This window comes from Chiloscyllium plagiosum, unplaced genomic scaffold (genome assembly GCF_037043375.1).
Source record: "Chiloscyllium plagiosum isolate Xiang-an unplaced genomic scaffold, Cpla_swu_hap1 HiC_scaffold_4, whole genome shotgun sequence".
Taxonomy (NCBI): domain Eukaryota; kingdom Metazoa; phylum Chordata; class Chondrichthyes; order Orectolobiformes; family Hemiscylliidae; genus Chiloscyllium; species Chiloscyllium plagiosum.
This window is the reverse complement of record NW_028270142.1, coordinates 16,495,691-16,511,493: the sequence shown is the minus strand read 5'-3', so window position 1 is coordinate 16,511,493 and position 15,803 is coordinate 16,495,691. Positions and strand designations below refer to the sequence as shown.

General features: G+C 42.5%; 1 protein-coding gene across 1 annotated transcript in view; it reads right to left on the bottom strand.

The window, feature by feature from the left end:
• LOC122549388 (uncharacterized) overlaps nt 1-15,743 on the bottom strand; it is a 510,886-nt gene extending 495,143 nt beyond the window's left edge. Inside the window, exon 1 of the mRNA XM_087985979.1 lies at nt 15,361-15,743. Coding sequence (XP_087842105.1) covers nt 15,361-15,639 — 279 coding nt within the window. The 5' untranslated portion in view covers nt 15,640-15,743. The remainder of the gene's footprint in view (nt 1-15,360) is intronic.
• Nucleotides 15,744-15,803: the final 60 nt, after the last annotated feature.

Below are 15,803 nucleotides of genomic sequence, written 5' to 3'. Positions count from 1 at the left end.
GATGGAGTTTAATTCAGATAATGCGAGGTGCTGCATTTTGGGAAAGCAAATCTTACCAGGACTTATACACTTAATGGTAAGATCCGAGGTACTGTTGTTGAACAAAGACCTTGGAGTGCAAGTTCATAGCTCCTTGAAAGTGGAGTCGCAGGTGGATAGGATAGTGAAGGCGGCGTTTGGTATGCTTTCTTTTATTGGTCAGAGTATTGAGTACAGGATTTGGGAGGTCATGTTGCAGCTGTACAGGACATTGGTTAGGCCACTGTTGGAATATGGTGTGCAATTCTGGTTTCCTTCCTATCGGAAAGATGTTGTGAAACTTGAAAGGGTTCAGAAAAGATTTACAAGGATGTTGCCAGGGTTGGAGGATTTGAGCTATAGGGAGAGGCTGAACAGGCTGGGGCTGTTTTCCCTGGAGTGTCAGAAGCTGAGGGGTGACGTTATAGAGGTTTACAAAATTATGAGGGGCATGGATAGGGTAAATAGACAAAGTCTTTTCCCTGGGGTTGAGGAATCCAGAGCTAGAGGGCATAGGTTTAGGGTGAGAGAGGAAAGATATAAGAGAGACCTAAGGGGCAACATTTTCACGCAGAGGATGGTACGGGTATGGAATGAACTGCCAGAGGAAGTGGTGGAGGCTGGTACAATTGTAACATTTAAGAGACATTTGGATGGGTATATGAATAGGAAGGGTTCAGAGGAATATGGCCGGGTGCTAGAATGAGAGTCTAGATTGGATTGGGATATCGGGTCGGCATGGACGTGTTGGACCGAAGCGTCTGTTTCCATGCAGACATTTCTATGACTCTAAAGTGCCAAGTGATACATCTCAGCTTCCTCCGGTGGTTCCGAGCATCATAGATACTGGATTTCAGCTAATTCAACACAACTCAAATGATAGAAAGAAATGGTAAGAGGCTCAGGATAATGCAAAAGCTAGAAGCCCTGACAAATTCCAGCACTAGTGCTGAAAATAGGCTCCAGAACTTGTTGCTGTTTCAGTACAGTTATAACACTCTAATCCGGAAATGTGTTGCTGGAAAAGCGCAGCAGGTCAGGCAGCATCCAGGGAACAGGAGAATCGACGTTTCGGGCATAAGCCCTTCTTCAGGAATGGGGAAAGTTTGTCCAGCAGGCTAAGATAAAAGGTAGGGAGGAGGGACTTGGGAGAGGGGCGTCGGAAATGTGATAGGTGGAAAGAGGTCAAGGTGAGGGTGATAGGTCAGACTAGGGTGGGGGCGGAGAGGTCGGGAAGAAGATCTCAGGTTAGGAAGGCGGTGCTGAATTTGATGGATTTGACTGAGACAGGGTGGGGGGAGGGGAAATGAGGAAACTGGTGAAATCAGAGTTCATCCCTTGTGGTTGGAGGGTTCCTAGCCGGAAGATGAGGCGTTCTTCCTCCAACCGTCGTTTTGTTGTGGTCTGACGATGGAGGAGTCCAAAGACCTGCATATCCTTGGTGGAGTGGGAGGGGGAATTGAAATGTTGAGCTACAGGGTGGTTGGGTTGGTTGGTCCGGGTGTCCCAGAGGTGTTCTCTGAAACGCTCCGCAAGTAGCCGGCCTGTCTCCCCAATATAGAGGAGGCCACATCGGGTGCAGAGGATGCAATAGATGATATGTGTGGAGGTGCAGGTGAATCTGTGGCGGATATGGAAGTTTCCTTTGGGGCCTTGGAGGGAGGTGAGGGGGGAGGTGTGGGCGCAAGTCTTGTACCTCCTGCGGTTGCAGGGGAAGGTGCCGGGAGTGGAGGTTGGGTTGGTGGAGGGTGTGGATCTGACGAGGGAGTCACGGAGGGAGTGGTCTTTACGGAATGCTGATAGGGGAGGGGAGGGAAATATATCCTTGGTGGTGGGGTCAGTTTGGAGGTAGCGGAAATGACGGCGGATGATGCGCTGTACATGGAGATTGGTGGGGTGGTAGGTGAGGACCAGTGGGGTTCTGTCCTGGTGGCGGTTGGAGGGGCGGGGTTCAAGGGCGGAGGAGCGGGAAGTGGAAACCACTCCCTCCGTGACTCCCTCGTCAGATCCACACCCCCCATCAACCCAACCTCCACTCCCGGCACCTTCCCCTGCAACCGCAGGAGGTGCAAGACTTGCGCCCACACCTCCCCCCTCACCTCCCTCCAAGGCCCCAAAGGAAACTTCCATATCCGCCACAGATTCACCTGCACCTCCACACATATCATCTATTGCATCCTCTGCACCCGATGTGGCCTCCTCTATATTGGGGAGACAGGCTGGCTACTTGCGGAGCATTTCAGAGAACACCTCTGGGACACCCGGACCAACCAACCCAACCACCCTGTAGCTCAACATTTCAATTCCCCCTCCCACTCCACCAAGGATATGCAGGTCTTTGGACTCCTCCATCGTCAGACCACAACAAAACGACGGTTGGAGGAAGAACGCCTCATCTTCCGGCTAGGAACCCTCCAACCACAAGGGATGAACTCTGATTTCACCAGTTTCCTCATTTCCCCTCCCCCCACCCTGTCTCAGTCAAATCCATCAAATTCAGCACCGCCTTCCTAACCTGAGATCTTCTTCCCGACCTCTCCGCCCCCACCCTAGTCTGACCTATCACCCTCACCTTGACCTCTTTCCACCTATCACATTTCCGACGCCCCTCTCCCAAGTCCCTCCTCCCTACCTTTTATCTTAGCCTGCTGGACAAACTTTCCCCATTCCTGAAGAAGGGCTTATGCCCGAAACGTCGATTCTCCTGTTCCCTGGATGCTGCCTGACCTGCTGCGCTTTTCCAGCAACACATTTCCAGCTCTGATCTCCAGCATCTGCAGACCTCACTTTCTCCTTTAACACTCTAATCCACCTAACAATATAAAAGTTGCCCATGTATGAGCTCTACACAAAAAACCAGGACAATTCCAACCCAACCAATCACTGCCCCATCAGACTACTCTCAATCATCAAAAGGTGATGGACAACATCATCGACAGTGTTACCAAGCAACACCTGTTTAGCAACAACCTGCTCACTGAAGCCCAATTTGGGTGCCACCAAGGCCACTAAGTTCCTGACCGCATAACAGCCTTGGTTCAAAAATGGGCAAAACAGCTCAATTCCAAAAGTGAGGTAAGAATGATAGCTCTTGACATTAAGGCCACATTTGATCAAGTGTGGTGCCAAGGAGCCCTAGCAAAACTGGAATCAACGGGTATCGGGGCAAACTCTCTGCTAGCTGAAGTCATACCTGGTACATAGGAAGATGGAGGTTAGTCATCTCAGCTCTGGAACATCTCTACAAGGAGATCCTCAGGATAGTGTTCTAGGTCCAACCATCTTTATCAATGAATCTATCATAAGGTCAGAAGTAGGGATGTCTGCCAATGATTGCACAGTATTCAGCACTATTCATGGCTTCATAGGTACTGAAGCAGTCTACGTTCAAATGTCACAAGACCTGGACTGTAGACAGGCTTGGGCTGACAAGTGACAAGTAACATTCTCGCCAGGCAATGTCCATCTCCAATTAGAGACAACCTAACCATATTTAATGATGTTACCACCATTGAATTCCCTACTATCAACATTGACCAGAAACTCAACTGTAATCTCCAATAAATAAAGTAGTTACAAGAGCAGATTGGAGGCTTGGAATACTTCAACTCTCCTCCTGACTCCCCAAAGCCTGTCCATCACCTATAAGTCACAAGTCAGAAATGTGATGGAATATTCTCCATGTACCTTAATAAGTGTAGTTCCATAATACTCACATCAACAAAACAAAGCACTTTGCTTGATTAGCAGTACATCCACAAGCACCCACGCCCTCCACCACCGACACTCAGTAGCTACAGTGTGTGCTAATCTACAAGATGAACAGCAGAAATTCGCAAAAGATCTTCAGACAGCACCTTCCAATCCTACGACCACTTCTATCTAGAAGGAAAAGGGCAGCAGGCACATCGGAACAAATAATCTTCAAGTTCCCTTCAAGCCACTCACCATCCTGACTTGGAAATATATCGCCATTTCTTCACTTTCACCAGGTGAAAATCCTGGAATTCCCTCCCTACTGGCATTGTGGGTCAACCCACTGTAAATGGACTTCAGAGATACAAGAAGGCAGCTCACGATGACCTTCTCAAGGGCAACTAGGGACAGGCAATAGATGCTGGCCAGCTAGCATTGCTCACGTCCCAAGTGAACTAAGAAATGAGGTTAAAATAAAATAAACCAAACCATCTATTTATAATACAAATTCAGAGATTTTTAAACACAAATATAATCAATTCTTCCAAACACTCGTTCAAAGGAAAACAAAACAGCTTTTGTATCATCCTCAAACCCCACTCATACCATACTCAGACCAGAGTCTCTCGATCTAGCACTTCAGTAGGTTTAAGACATAAGAGATGGAGTAGAAGTTGGCCATTCAGTCCATAAAATCTGTTCTGCCATTCAATGAGATCATGGCTGATCTGATAATCCTCAACTGAGTTGGGACTTCACATTTTAGTCTGACATTGCAGACAGCTTCTTCTTGCACCCATCATAAACCTGGAATTCAATGTATTCACTATTAAATAACCTCTTCAGGTTTTTAATTTAACACTTCTGTTCTAGATCTAACTCTAAAGTAATCTAGTTCATTATATCCTCCATTCTTAGGGGTGCTGGTCTACATAAGCATTCCCTGTAAGTTTATTTTTCTTCAGTGTAGACTTCTAAGGTCGCTGCATGGATGTGATTTCTGGAACTGGAAGTCAACACTGCAATCTGTTTCAGTACACTGATCACCATGCATGGATTGTCAAAGTACATTGCACACAGCATAGTGAGAATGTTCAGCCACGATGCCATCCTATCTCAAGGACTCCCCAGGACTGCCCCAAAGCTCAAAGTAAAATCAAAACCAAATGTCACCCTCTCTTGTTTCTCTTAACCATACAAGTTAACAAGGTCCACTGGTCTCCAAAATCATTGAGACCCTAATATTTACCTTGTTCTGTCACAAAATAAGACAAATAAAAAAATACATTGGAGGTACACAAAAAATCAATTCACTAATGCCAGGTCTCAAAATCACCATTGCTACAGAATTCAGATACACAGAAAGGTTACCAAATCAAAAAGCAGAAATCCAAAGTCAGGTCTCAAAATCACCATTGCTACAGAATTCAGATACACAGAAAGGTTACCAAATCAAAAAGCAGAAATCCAAAGTTAGAATGATTGATTTATGTACATATATAGAAAAGAATCACATGGTTTACATCAAACTTCGCACATTCCTCTAGCCCCAAGAATGAAAATGTATCTTAAACAAGCATTTTCTTCACAAATTATCCTACCAGTAAGTCTATGCCATAATAATACTAACTAAATATTAACATTAATTATACACAGAGTTACATAGCAGTCATTTTTCACACATCACACAGACTCTGGTGTGTAAGTTCTAGTTAAAACATCCTTGATGAAATTCTCTTTTCCAGGCACATGAACAATTTTCAAATTATATGGTTCCGATCGAAATATCCTCTTTTCTTGTCCCAAAATTTTCATAAGAAAATCAAAGGATTATGGTCCATTGAAGTAAAAGTTTTGTCCACCATTGAAATGTATATTTAAAGACTCAATGTCTCCTTTTGAACAGATGAATACTTCTGTTGATCTGTAGTCAGTTTCTTTCAAAAGAATAAAATCCTGTGAACTCATTAAGAGTATCCCCATTGGCAAATAGTAACAAGAGAATTCCCTTGTGCCAATCAATCATAAAGTTCTTCAGCCAGAGAATGGTGAATCTATGGAATTAATTGCCACAGACGGCTGTGGAGGCCTGGTCATTGAATGTATTTAGGACTGAGCTAGATAGGCTCTTGATTGTCAAGAGGATCAAGGATTACGGGGAGAAAGTGAGAGAATGGGATTGAGAAACTTACCAGCCATGGTTGAATGGTGGAGCAGACCCGATGGGCTGAATGGCCTTACTTCTGCTCCTATGTCTTATAATCTTATTGGCAATAAGCTGTAATCACAGTCTTCAAAGTTTGATGTCATATTTCTAATACACCTCAAATTTGTGGGTAAGAAACAGACATGAATTGTTTAATTCTCAAACTAGTCATCACTTTAAATTTTTCTAATGTAAAATTTGAGTCTTCATCTAATTGTATTTCTTTGGGTAATGCCATCTTATATAAAAAAAATTAAACTTACTCTTCCTCCATTACCACTTCTGCAGTAAATTTTCCCTCAAGGCACTGCTTCAGAACTTCTTGGTAAAACATCCATTATCATGACAAGACATTTGCTGTCATTCTTAGATTGAGATAGGAGTCCTACACAATCTATGAAAGATCCTGCCACTCGATACTTCAAAAGCTGGCACAAGAATTAAAGCCACAGGTTTTAAGTGAAAGTTGGGGCTCCTTACAGCCTGATAATGTATGGAAAGTCTGGCAAAACTTGATTACATCTTTGTGATTCTGGCAATAAATAAGCTTTAATATTTTAGTTTATGTTTTGCTAATACCCAAGTGACCTGCCATTAGAATTTAAGGGGCCACTTATAAATTTCATAACAATACACAAATGGACCATCTGATGGACCACTATCCATTCCTCATCAACTTTTATTTGAGGTGACAAAAACAGAAGTTGCTGGAAAATCTCAGCAGACCTAGCAGCATCTGTGGAAAGAAATCAAAGTTTTGGGTCCAGTGACCCTTCTTCAGAACACATTTGAGGGTAATCTCCATTTCCTCACTAAGGTTTCAATTTCATAATACTGAGGTTTCGCTGAGTAGACTGTTTTATATAACTCTTTAAATTCTAAAACTGTTTGTTGCATTTCTACTAAGGATGGGCTTAACATACCAGCCTCATTCATATTGAATTCATCCTTTTAGTTAAGTTTTCAAACATACTGTCCAATAACAATTTCCAAATTATCTTCCTGTTTCATAGACTCTTTCTCTTCTGAATTTTGTAGGCCTGAGATCTAGACATGACGGTGTCAAGAAACAAACCAGGGTGTTCATTTTTGTAGCAATTCACTTTCTCTTACTCCACTGGTTGTTCCACCATCTTTGACAAAGCCAATATTTTTAACCTGCCAGGTCATTTGCCAAAGTGAAATCAATTCCTTCAATAACAACATTTCATTACTTCAACTATCATTCTCCACTTACTAAGTCACTCTTTAATCAAAATCTGCACAACAGTTTTGTATCTTCCTTGAATATCTCCAAGTATATCAGCCATCATCAGTAACTGACTTGCACCAGTATCTTTCAAAATCTTTATTGGTTTACTGACTTTGATTCAAAAGCATAAGGAAATACCTTCCCTTTTGACATAAAATACTCAGAACTTCCAGCAATCTAACTTTCTTTACTTACAACCTTCTTTATCAATCTTCAAAAAATAATTTCCAGGACTATCCTGAGCCATCTCTCTTCTTAGTATAGTCTAAGGAAACTAATGGTCTCTTTGTACAACCGCTAAAGTTTAGGTATCTATTTTCTTTCTTGATTCCTCCTTTTCTGAAGACTCCATAGATTTTTTTTGACTGCAATTGGTCTCACATCAAACTTCCTGCAAAAGGCTTTGCATGTCCACTTTCGTTAGAATTAAAGTGTATTAATATCTTCATACCACTTTTCAGTTCTAGCCTTTCCATTTGTTTCATTGATGTCCTCTGTCTAATCCCTAAAATAAATCCTGCTTCCATTCACAGATTTTCTATTCCTCTAATGTCCTTTTGAATGCTCATATGACATTTCCCTAGAATTGTAATTGCCTCGACAAGATATCACTGTTATTTGCCAGAACTATTGCTTCTCTGATACTTGACTTGCCTCTATGTAAGTTTTAAAAATTTGCAGCAATGCTATTTCTGAACTTTTCCATGGTCTTATTTATCTTTTTTTCTCTAATGTAAGTGGTCTAAAACACTTATCCCACAGCATTTCTTGATGCTTGCAAATGCTTCAGCCTTGTCTTTTGTACTCAATACTGAGGATGAGGAAATTTGTATTAGTTATCCACTTGTCAGTTAATCATACCATATTTTTCATGTCTGGATGTGGCAAGATTGCAGATCTTAAATATAATCAATTGGTAGTGGGATTGTTTATCATGTATTGTTAATATTGTTTTGCTTGCAAATAGTTGCATGCTGTCACTTTGCCAGATTTGGACCTCATTTTCAGGTGTACCTGGTGCTTTTCCTGCAGTTTTCATTGAACCAGGGATTCCCCCACATGCCCACAAGGCTTACAGGCAACAACAAAGAGTGGGGTATATGCTTGGTCCTGAGATTATAGAGAATGGTTGAATGTAAATTCCGTTGCTACCAATGGCCCGTGATATTCTGAACTGTAAGATCTGTTCATAATCTATCCTATTTAGCACAAAACATTTGGGAAAGTCTCCATAATGTTAAGACAGAACTTTGACTCCACAAGGTGAGAGGTCATGAAACCCCCACAGATTAGTACAGAAATGCTTGCAGGATCAACTGGCCTGACTTTGATGTTGTCACTTCCAAAGCCTTGGTCAACATTATGTGGTTTGATACAGCTCACAAGCTTGCTCAAATAGCTCAGAGGGCATTTCAGGGTAATTGAATACAGGGAGAACTCGCCACTTGGATACAGAAATGGCTCGAAGGTAGAAGATAGAGAGAGGCATTGGCGAGATGTTTTTCAGACTGGAGGCCTGTGACCAGTGGAGTGCCACAAGGATCACAAGGTGCTGCATTTTGGTAAAGCAAATCTTAGCAGGACTTGTACACTTACTGGTAAGGTCCTAGGGAGTGTTGCTGTACAAACAGACCTTAGAGTGCAAGTTCACAGCTCCCTGAAAGTGGAGTCGTAGGCAGATAAGATAGTGAAAAAGCAGTTTGATATGCTTTCCTTTATTGGTCAGAGTATTGAGCACAGGAATTGGGTAGTCATGTTGCGGCTGTACAGGACATTGGTTAGGTCACTTTTGGAATATTGTATGCAATTCTGGTCTCCTTTCTATCGGAAGGATGTTGTGAAACTTGAAAAGATTCAGAAAAGATCTACACGGACGTTGCCAGGGTTGGAGGATATGAGCTATAGGGAAAGGTTGAATTAGCTGGGGCTGTTTTCCCTGCAGCAGTGGCTGTCGGGTGACCTTATAGAGGTTTATAAAATCATGAGGGGCATGAATAGGTGGGGGGAGTCCAGAACTAGAAGGCATAGGTTTAGGGTGAGAGGGGAAAGATATAAAAGAGACCTAAGAGACAACATTTTCATGCAGAGGGCGGTACGGAATGAGCTGCCAGAGGAAGTGGTGGAGGCTTGTACAATTGCAACATTTAAAAGTCATCTGGGTGGGTATAGGAATAGAAAGGATTTGGAGGGATATGGTCCAGGTGCTGGCAGGTGGGACTAGATTGGGTTGGGATAACTGGTCAGCATGGATGAGTTGGACCGAAGGGTCTGTTTCCATGCTGCTCATCTCTATGACGATGTGTATTCTGTCCCATGTCAACATTTCCAGCATCAGGAGTTTAAAAAACTCAAAACAAGCTTCGTTATGCAGGCACAATGTATGCACCCAGCTTTTGAATTAACTGCTCGATTTCAAACTTCGATGTAGCAACAGACCCCAAAGACAGAGGAAAGGTTTTAGTAATGCCCTTGAGATTTATGAGAATCTCTGTCCCACAATCACCGAAAAATGTAAAGGAAAAGCTCATTAAAAGGGTACGAAGCATCTCAAATGAATTCAATGAAAGAACACTTAGGCCAAGTGCAGGCAGCCCCCAAGCAATTCATCTACTCAAACACCAAGTTCCCCATATGGTAGAGTCAGAAGATTAGATTTGTTAGCCATTTTAGAATGCAGTGGACCCAAATAGAAAAACCGTCAGCCACAATTCCATGGGACCACTGAAAAAGAAAGGAGTAATACTTCCTGTTTGGCCAAGTCCCCATGAAGGAACTTTCTACTGTAGAATTATAAAATGGTTACTGAAATAACTACACAAAGGCCAGCATCTTGTCACCAAGTAACCCTTTATTTACACACGGAGAAAGTGAGGACTGCAGATGCTGGAGATCAGAGCTGAAAATGTGTTGCTGGAAAAGCGCAGCAGGTCAGGCAGCATCCAAGGAACAGGAGAATCGACGTTTTGGGCATTCCTGAAGAAGGGCTTATGCCCGAAACGTCGATTCTCCTGTTCCTTGGATGTTGACTGACCTGCTGCGCTTTTCCAGCAACACATTTTCAACTCTTTATTTACACGTGCACAGTACTGTATATGACACTGATCTAGCTCAGAGTGAACAGAACCCCTGACACTTCTGTTTATATCGGTCAGCCAGAACTCTCAATTGGACCAGAATAACAGTCCCAATCAGGGAACTTATATTCTATGAGGTTCACTAGGCTGACCTTGTTCCAATGACTACAGTTGAAGATGAAGGCCACTCATTCTGCCATTTTTGCGCAGGCTCACAGCAAGAGCAACTCACACAGTGTCACACACCTACATTTTCCAATAACTGGAGAGATTATTTGCTGGGTTCATCATCTAATATTTTCATTGAAAGCTTCATTTAGCCCTACCACTTGGACAGTGTATTTCAGATTCTAATCATGATTTGGAGAGGTCGGTGTTGGACTGGGATGTACAAAGTTAAAAGTCACAACACCAGGTTATAGTCCAACAGATCACCTGATGAAGAAGCAGTGCTCTGAAATCTCGTTCTTCCAAATAAACCTGTTGAACTATAACGTGGTGTTGTGTGATTTTTAACTTTCAGATTCTAACCACTCTCCACATTTTTTTTCTCAATTCTACATTGCTTCTTTAGCCAATACCATGTTGGTAATCAGCATTGTTTAAGAATGGCAATAGGGTAATCGGGGAAATTACAGGCCGGTGAGCCTTATGTCAGTGGCAAGGAAATTATTAGAGAAGATTTTTAAGAGCTAGGATTTACTCACATTTCGAAAAATGTGGACTTAATTTGCAGAAAGCAGCATGGTTTGGTGTGGAAAGATTCTGTCTCACAAATTTGATTGAATTTTCTTTGAGAAAGTTACAAAGATGATTGATGAGGGGCAGGGTGGTGGTTGTTGCCTACATGGACTTCAGCAAGATCTTTGCTGAGGTCCGCCACAACAGACTGATACAGAAGGTGATGTCACATGGGATCCATGGTGAGCTGGTAAGAGGAATATAGAACTGGTTTGTTAATAGAAGACAGAATAACAGTGGAAAGTTGTTGTTCTGACTGGAGATCTGTGACCAGTGGTATTTTGCTGTGATCACTATTGGAACCTGTTTGTAATACATACATATAAGCATGATTCGGATAGGCTGGAAGAGATGCACTTTGTAAGGTATAATACAGAAGGGAAGAATAGTAAGTGGCAGAGTCCTTAGAAGTATTAACATGCAGAGGGATCTAGGCATGCAGATCCACAGTTCCCTGAAAGTGGCTACACAGGTGGATAAGGTGGACAAGAAGCCTTATGGCATGCTTGCCTCAATTGGTTGGGGCACAGAATATAAAACTTGGCAAGTCAAGATGAAGCTTTATAGTACTTTAATTAGGCCTCATTTGGAATACTGTGTCCAGTTCTAGTTGCCACACTACCAGAAGGATCTAGTGCCTTTGAGGAGGATCCAGTAAAGGTTTATCAGGATGTTGCCTGGTTTTGAGGACATTAGCTTTGAGGAGAGATTGGACAAATTCAGTTTGTTATCACTTGAATGTCAGAGGCAGAGAGGTGACCTGATAGAAGTTTACAAAATTATGACAGGCTTGGATAGAATGGATAGTTGGAGAAATTTTTTTCCCAGAATAGAAATGTCAATTACTAGGGAACATACGTTGAAGGTAAAAGAGGAAAAGTTTAAAAGGAAATGTGACAGGCAAGTTTTTACACATAGCGTGGTAAGTGTCTGGAATGCACTGCCAGAAGAGATGGTGGAGGCAGATACAAAAGCAATGTTTAAGAAGCATCTTGATAGATACATGAAGAGGCAGCAAATTGAAGGATATGAACAGTGTAGAGGCAAAATATGTTTTGCTTACAAAGGCACCATGTGTTGGCACGGGCTTCCTGGACCAAAGGGCCTATTCCAATGTTATACTCTTCTTTGTTCACTCTCAACCTGCCCTACCACCTTCAATGATTTGAATAAGTACCACCCTGAGGTATGTCTGTCCTTGCTCCCAAGTGATATGGAATATCTCTCTGCATTGATAGTATATCTAAAGCTGTCTCAGTGTTTGGTAAGCATCACTCAGGCTTCACAGAACCATAGTTTTCCAGACTTCAAACTGTGTGTCCATCAGCATGTTATGGTTAATGAGGACTTCTTATAGACTGACTCCTGTGTGGAATCTCAAAGTCTATACTCACTGCAGAAGTGAACAACAGCCTCCAACTGTGACCTGCAGCTGTGATGCTGGGTGAGGGTTTTCTGCAGAAAGCAGGCAACATCAGGATGGAGGTATCATTCTTGTGTAGCAAATGGACAAGCCACTTCAGTAGAATGCAGAAGACTTGCCTTCCAAATCATTCTCTCTACTCTCAACTCTTGAAGAGCAAGAAGGGCTGGACCTGCATAGAAATCTTGTCCTGAGCTGGTCGGCCGAATTTGAAAAAGTAAGTGAAATCTCATGAAAGTCATGAGTTAGTTGGTTGTTGAGCAGCTGCTATTAGAAATTGTGTTTAAACCCAGTAACCAGCACAAGAATTTACAGGCAGGGAGAGGGAACCAATTTGTGAGTAAGGGCAAAGAATTTCTAATTTCTGTTAATCCACAGTTTGTGTTACAGATTTAATAACTTTTCTAGTTGCCTTAAATTTGGTTAAAAGTAATTGACCTAAAGTTATGGGAAGGGAACTGCTAGTGGAACATATGAGTATAGGAATACAGAATTACCTCGGTTATTCAAACGTCAATTATCCACATTTTGAATTATCTAAACAAGATCTCAAAGTCCCATAAATTGTTATGAATTATATATAAAAACACAAACTAAGAGAGATGCTTATCCACACACAGGACATCCACCAGGGCGAAAACAATTCTTTTGTAATCGTGCATTAACAACAACAGCAAATAACACATTAAAAAACCTGAGCTGCAACCTGAATTTCCAGTTCTTCCAGAATCTTAAGTACCTGTCCTAATCTGCAATGCCACATAGACTGATGTTGGATATTTTTTTCCCCCCAGTTGTTTGTGCTCTCCTCTGTTTTTGCTGGTTACTTTCACCAGGGGAGTGGGTCAGGGCTGTAATTCGCTCATTGCAACTGAACACGAGTTGCTTTATCCTCGCTAGCAGAACCCACTCGCTTTGACTGACACACACACACACGTTTATGAACTTTTAGTTCGCTCTTGCCCCAATCCAAAATGTTGAGGGGGTGAAAGGCATCTGACATCAATCACTGCTCAGGAATTGGCACAAACAATGATGCTCCTGAGTGGACAGAAAGTACAGTTCAAATGTTCAGTATGGCTTCCTTTGTTTATGATCAGATCAGTTATCCGAACAAAGTAGTCCCCACCCGCCTCATTCGAATAATCACGGTTGTTCTGTAGACAGTTTTAGTAGATGAATGCAAGGTTGAAGAGTTGGTGTAGGAGAGAGGGGCTTAGATTCCTACATCAGTGGGTCCATTTCTGGTGAAATAGTATCTACAATTCTGATAGCTTGTATCTCAGTTGAAGTGGGAACAATATCCTTGTTGGGGAGAGGATTGGGGTCTGCTAGTGCTGTCTGAGCATTTATACAAATTTTACCAGGGTTCAGGATTCAGAGTGGAGGTACAATGGGAGGTACAATCTTAGCCTGCTGGACAAACTTTCCTCATTCCTGAAGAAGGGCTTATGCCCGAAACGTCGATTCTCCTGTTCCCTGGATGCCGCCTGACCTGCTGCGCTTTTCCAGCAACACATTTTCAGCTCTGATCTCCAGCATCTGCAGACCTCACTTTCTCCTCAATGGGAGTGATGCACTGACAAATGCAGGAGAGAAAAAAAAAATCAAGATCTGGAATTGCTGCTGTTGGACTGGGGTGTAAAAAGTTAAAAATCATACAACACCAGGTTATAGTCCAATGGGTTTATTTGAAAGCACTAGCTTTCAGAGCGTTGCTCCTTCTTCAGGTGGTTGTGGAGTATAAGATCGTAGGACACAGACATAGCAAAAGTTTAGTGTGATGTAACTGAAGTTATATATTGAAAAAGACCTGGATTGTTTGTTAAGTCTCCCATCTTTCAGAATGGGCATACTGGTTTCAGTTCTTTCATATGTAAATTCCAGAACATTCTTAAAGTTACATTCTCAAGTGAACTTTAACAATAGGGTGCCATGTTGGTCCAGATAATGCATTGAAGATGTCAGGTGCCCTATGTGAGGCTGTTTGTGCCCCAATGTTCAGACTGATTCTAATCTAAAAAAGGGATTTACAGAATCTTACATGGTTTCAAAAATCCATGGAAGAAAAGAATCAAGTCAGTCTAAAAGGTAGAATATATATAGTCAAGTTAAGGCATAACAAGCAGGCTGAGTAGCATTTATTTTATTGCAAGGGGTCTTGCAAATGAGTTGAAGGGCTCAACAGATGAGTTGAAGAGCTCAGAAGAACTCAGTTCTGAGGAAGGGTCACTGGATCCAAGATGTCAACTCTGACTTCTCTTCATAGGTACTGCCAGACCTGGTGAGCTTTTCCAGCAATTTTTGTTTTTGCTTCTGATTTCCAGCATCTACAATTTTTTTTTGGTTTTTAGATGAGTTGAAGTTGCTGATTGCCACCTGATGATTTGATATCATTCTATCATGGAGATTGGGTTGAGGCAGGGGCAGAACTAGCAGCTCAATATTCCAAGGTATAGAATCTCCAGATGAGACAGGGAAGGGTGTAAAGGAGTGGTGTGGCAATATTGATCAAGGACCCAATTACTGAAGAAAAGAGGGATGATATCTTAGATGGATTCTCAATAAAGGTGGAACACAAAAATCAAAAAAGGGCAATTCTATAGTTGCCAGCATACTCCAATCAACCAGAAAGAGACAGGGGATTAGGGATCTTGGCAAATTTCAGAGAAGCGTAAAAATAATAGAGCAACTAATAGGAGATTTCAACTTCCCCAATATTAATGGGGATAGGCAAAGGCTGAGGATAGCAGTGGTGGAGGGAAGATACACAGCACTTGTTGCAATCTGCTGAGAAAGCTATCAAAGGAATTACCTATAGAAATTACCTAACCTACTGCACGATTTTCCCTTCCAAATGTGTATCAGCTCCAGTGTTTGCGATTAAGAAAGGTACACGGTGGACCGTGGTCAATTACAAGTTTATTTCGGTTTCCTACGGACTACTTACCTTTAGAGCACCTTTACTTTCATCTTTATTCCCTAGCTGCTTCAGTCTTTCCTCGTACAAGCCTTGCAACTCGCTCGATAAACGTTTCATGCTTTGCCTGACTCCTGCCGGACTCGGTAACGGCGATTCCTTGCCTGCCGCCCTCAGGAGCTCCAAGTCCCGCCGCAAGCCCACACCAACATCTTCTCCAGCAGCATCCTGACCGCAAGAGCCAGCCTGCACTTTCATCCGATCCGTAACGAGACATCGGGCACTGGGATCCTGCTTTCCAATATCCATTGTTGTGGAGGCCGACCGGTTCTACCAGAGAAAAGACAGCGCACTTTGACCGCCAAACATTCTGACAATTAGCGGCCGCTCGCTAACAGCCGTTCGCCAAACTTTAAATCTAACGGAACGCGCCGTTGGAACGCCCGCCCCCTTCCTCCGCTCCGATTGGTGAA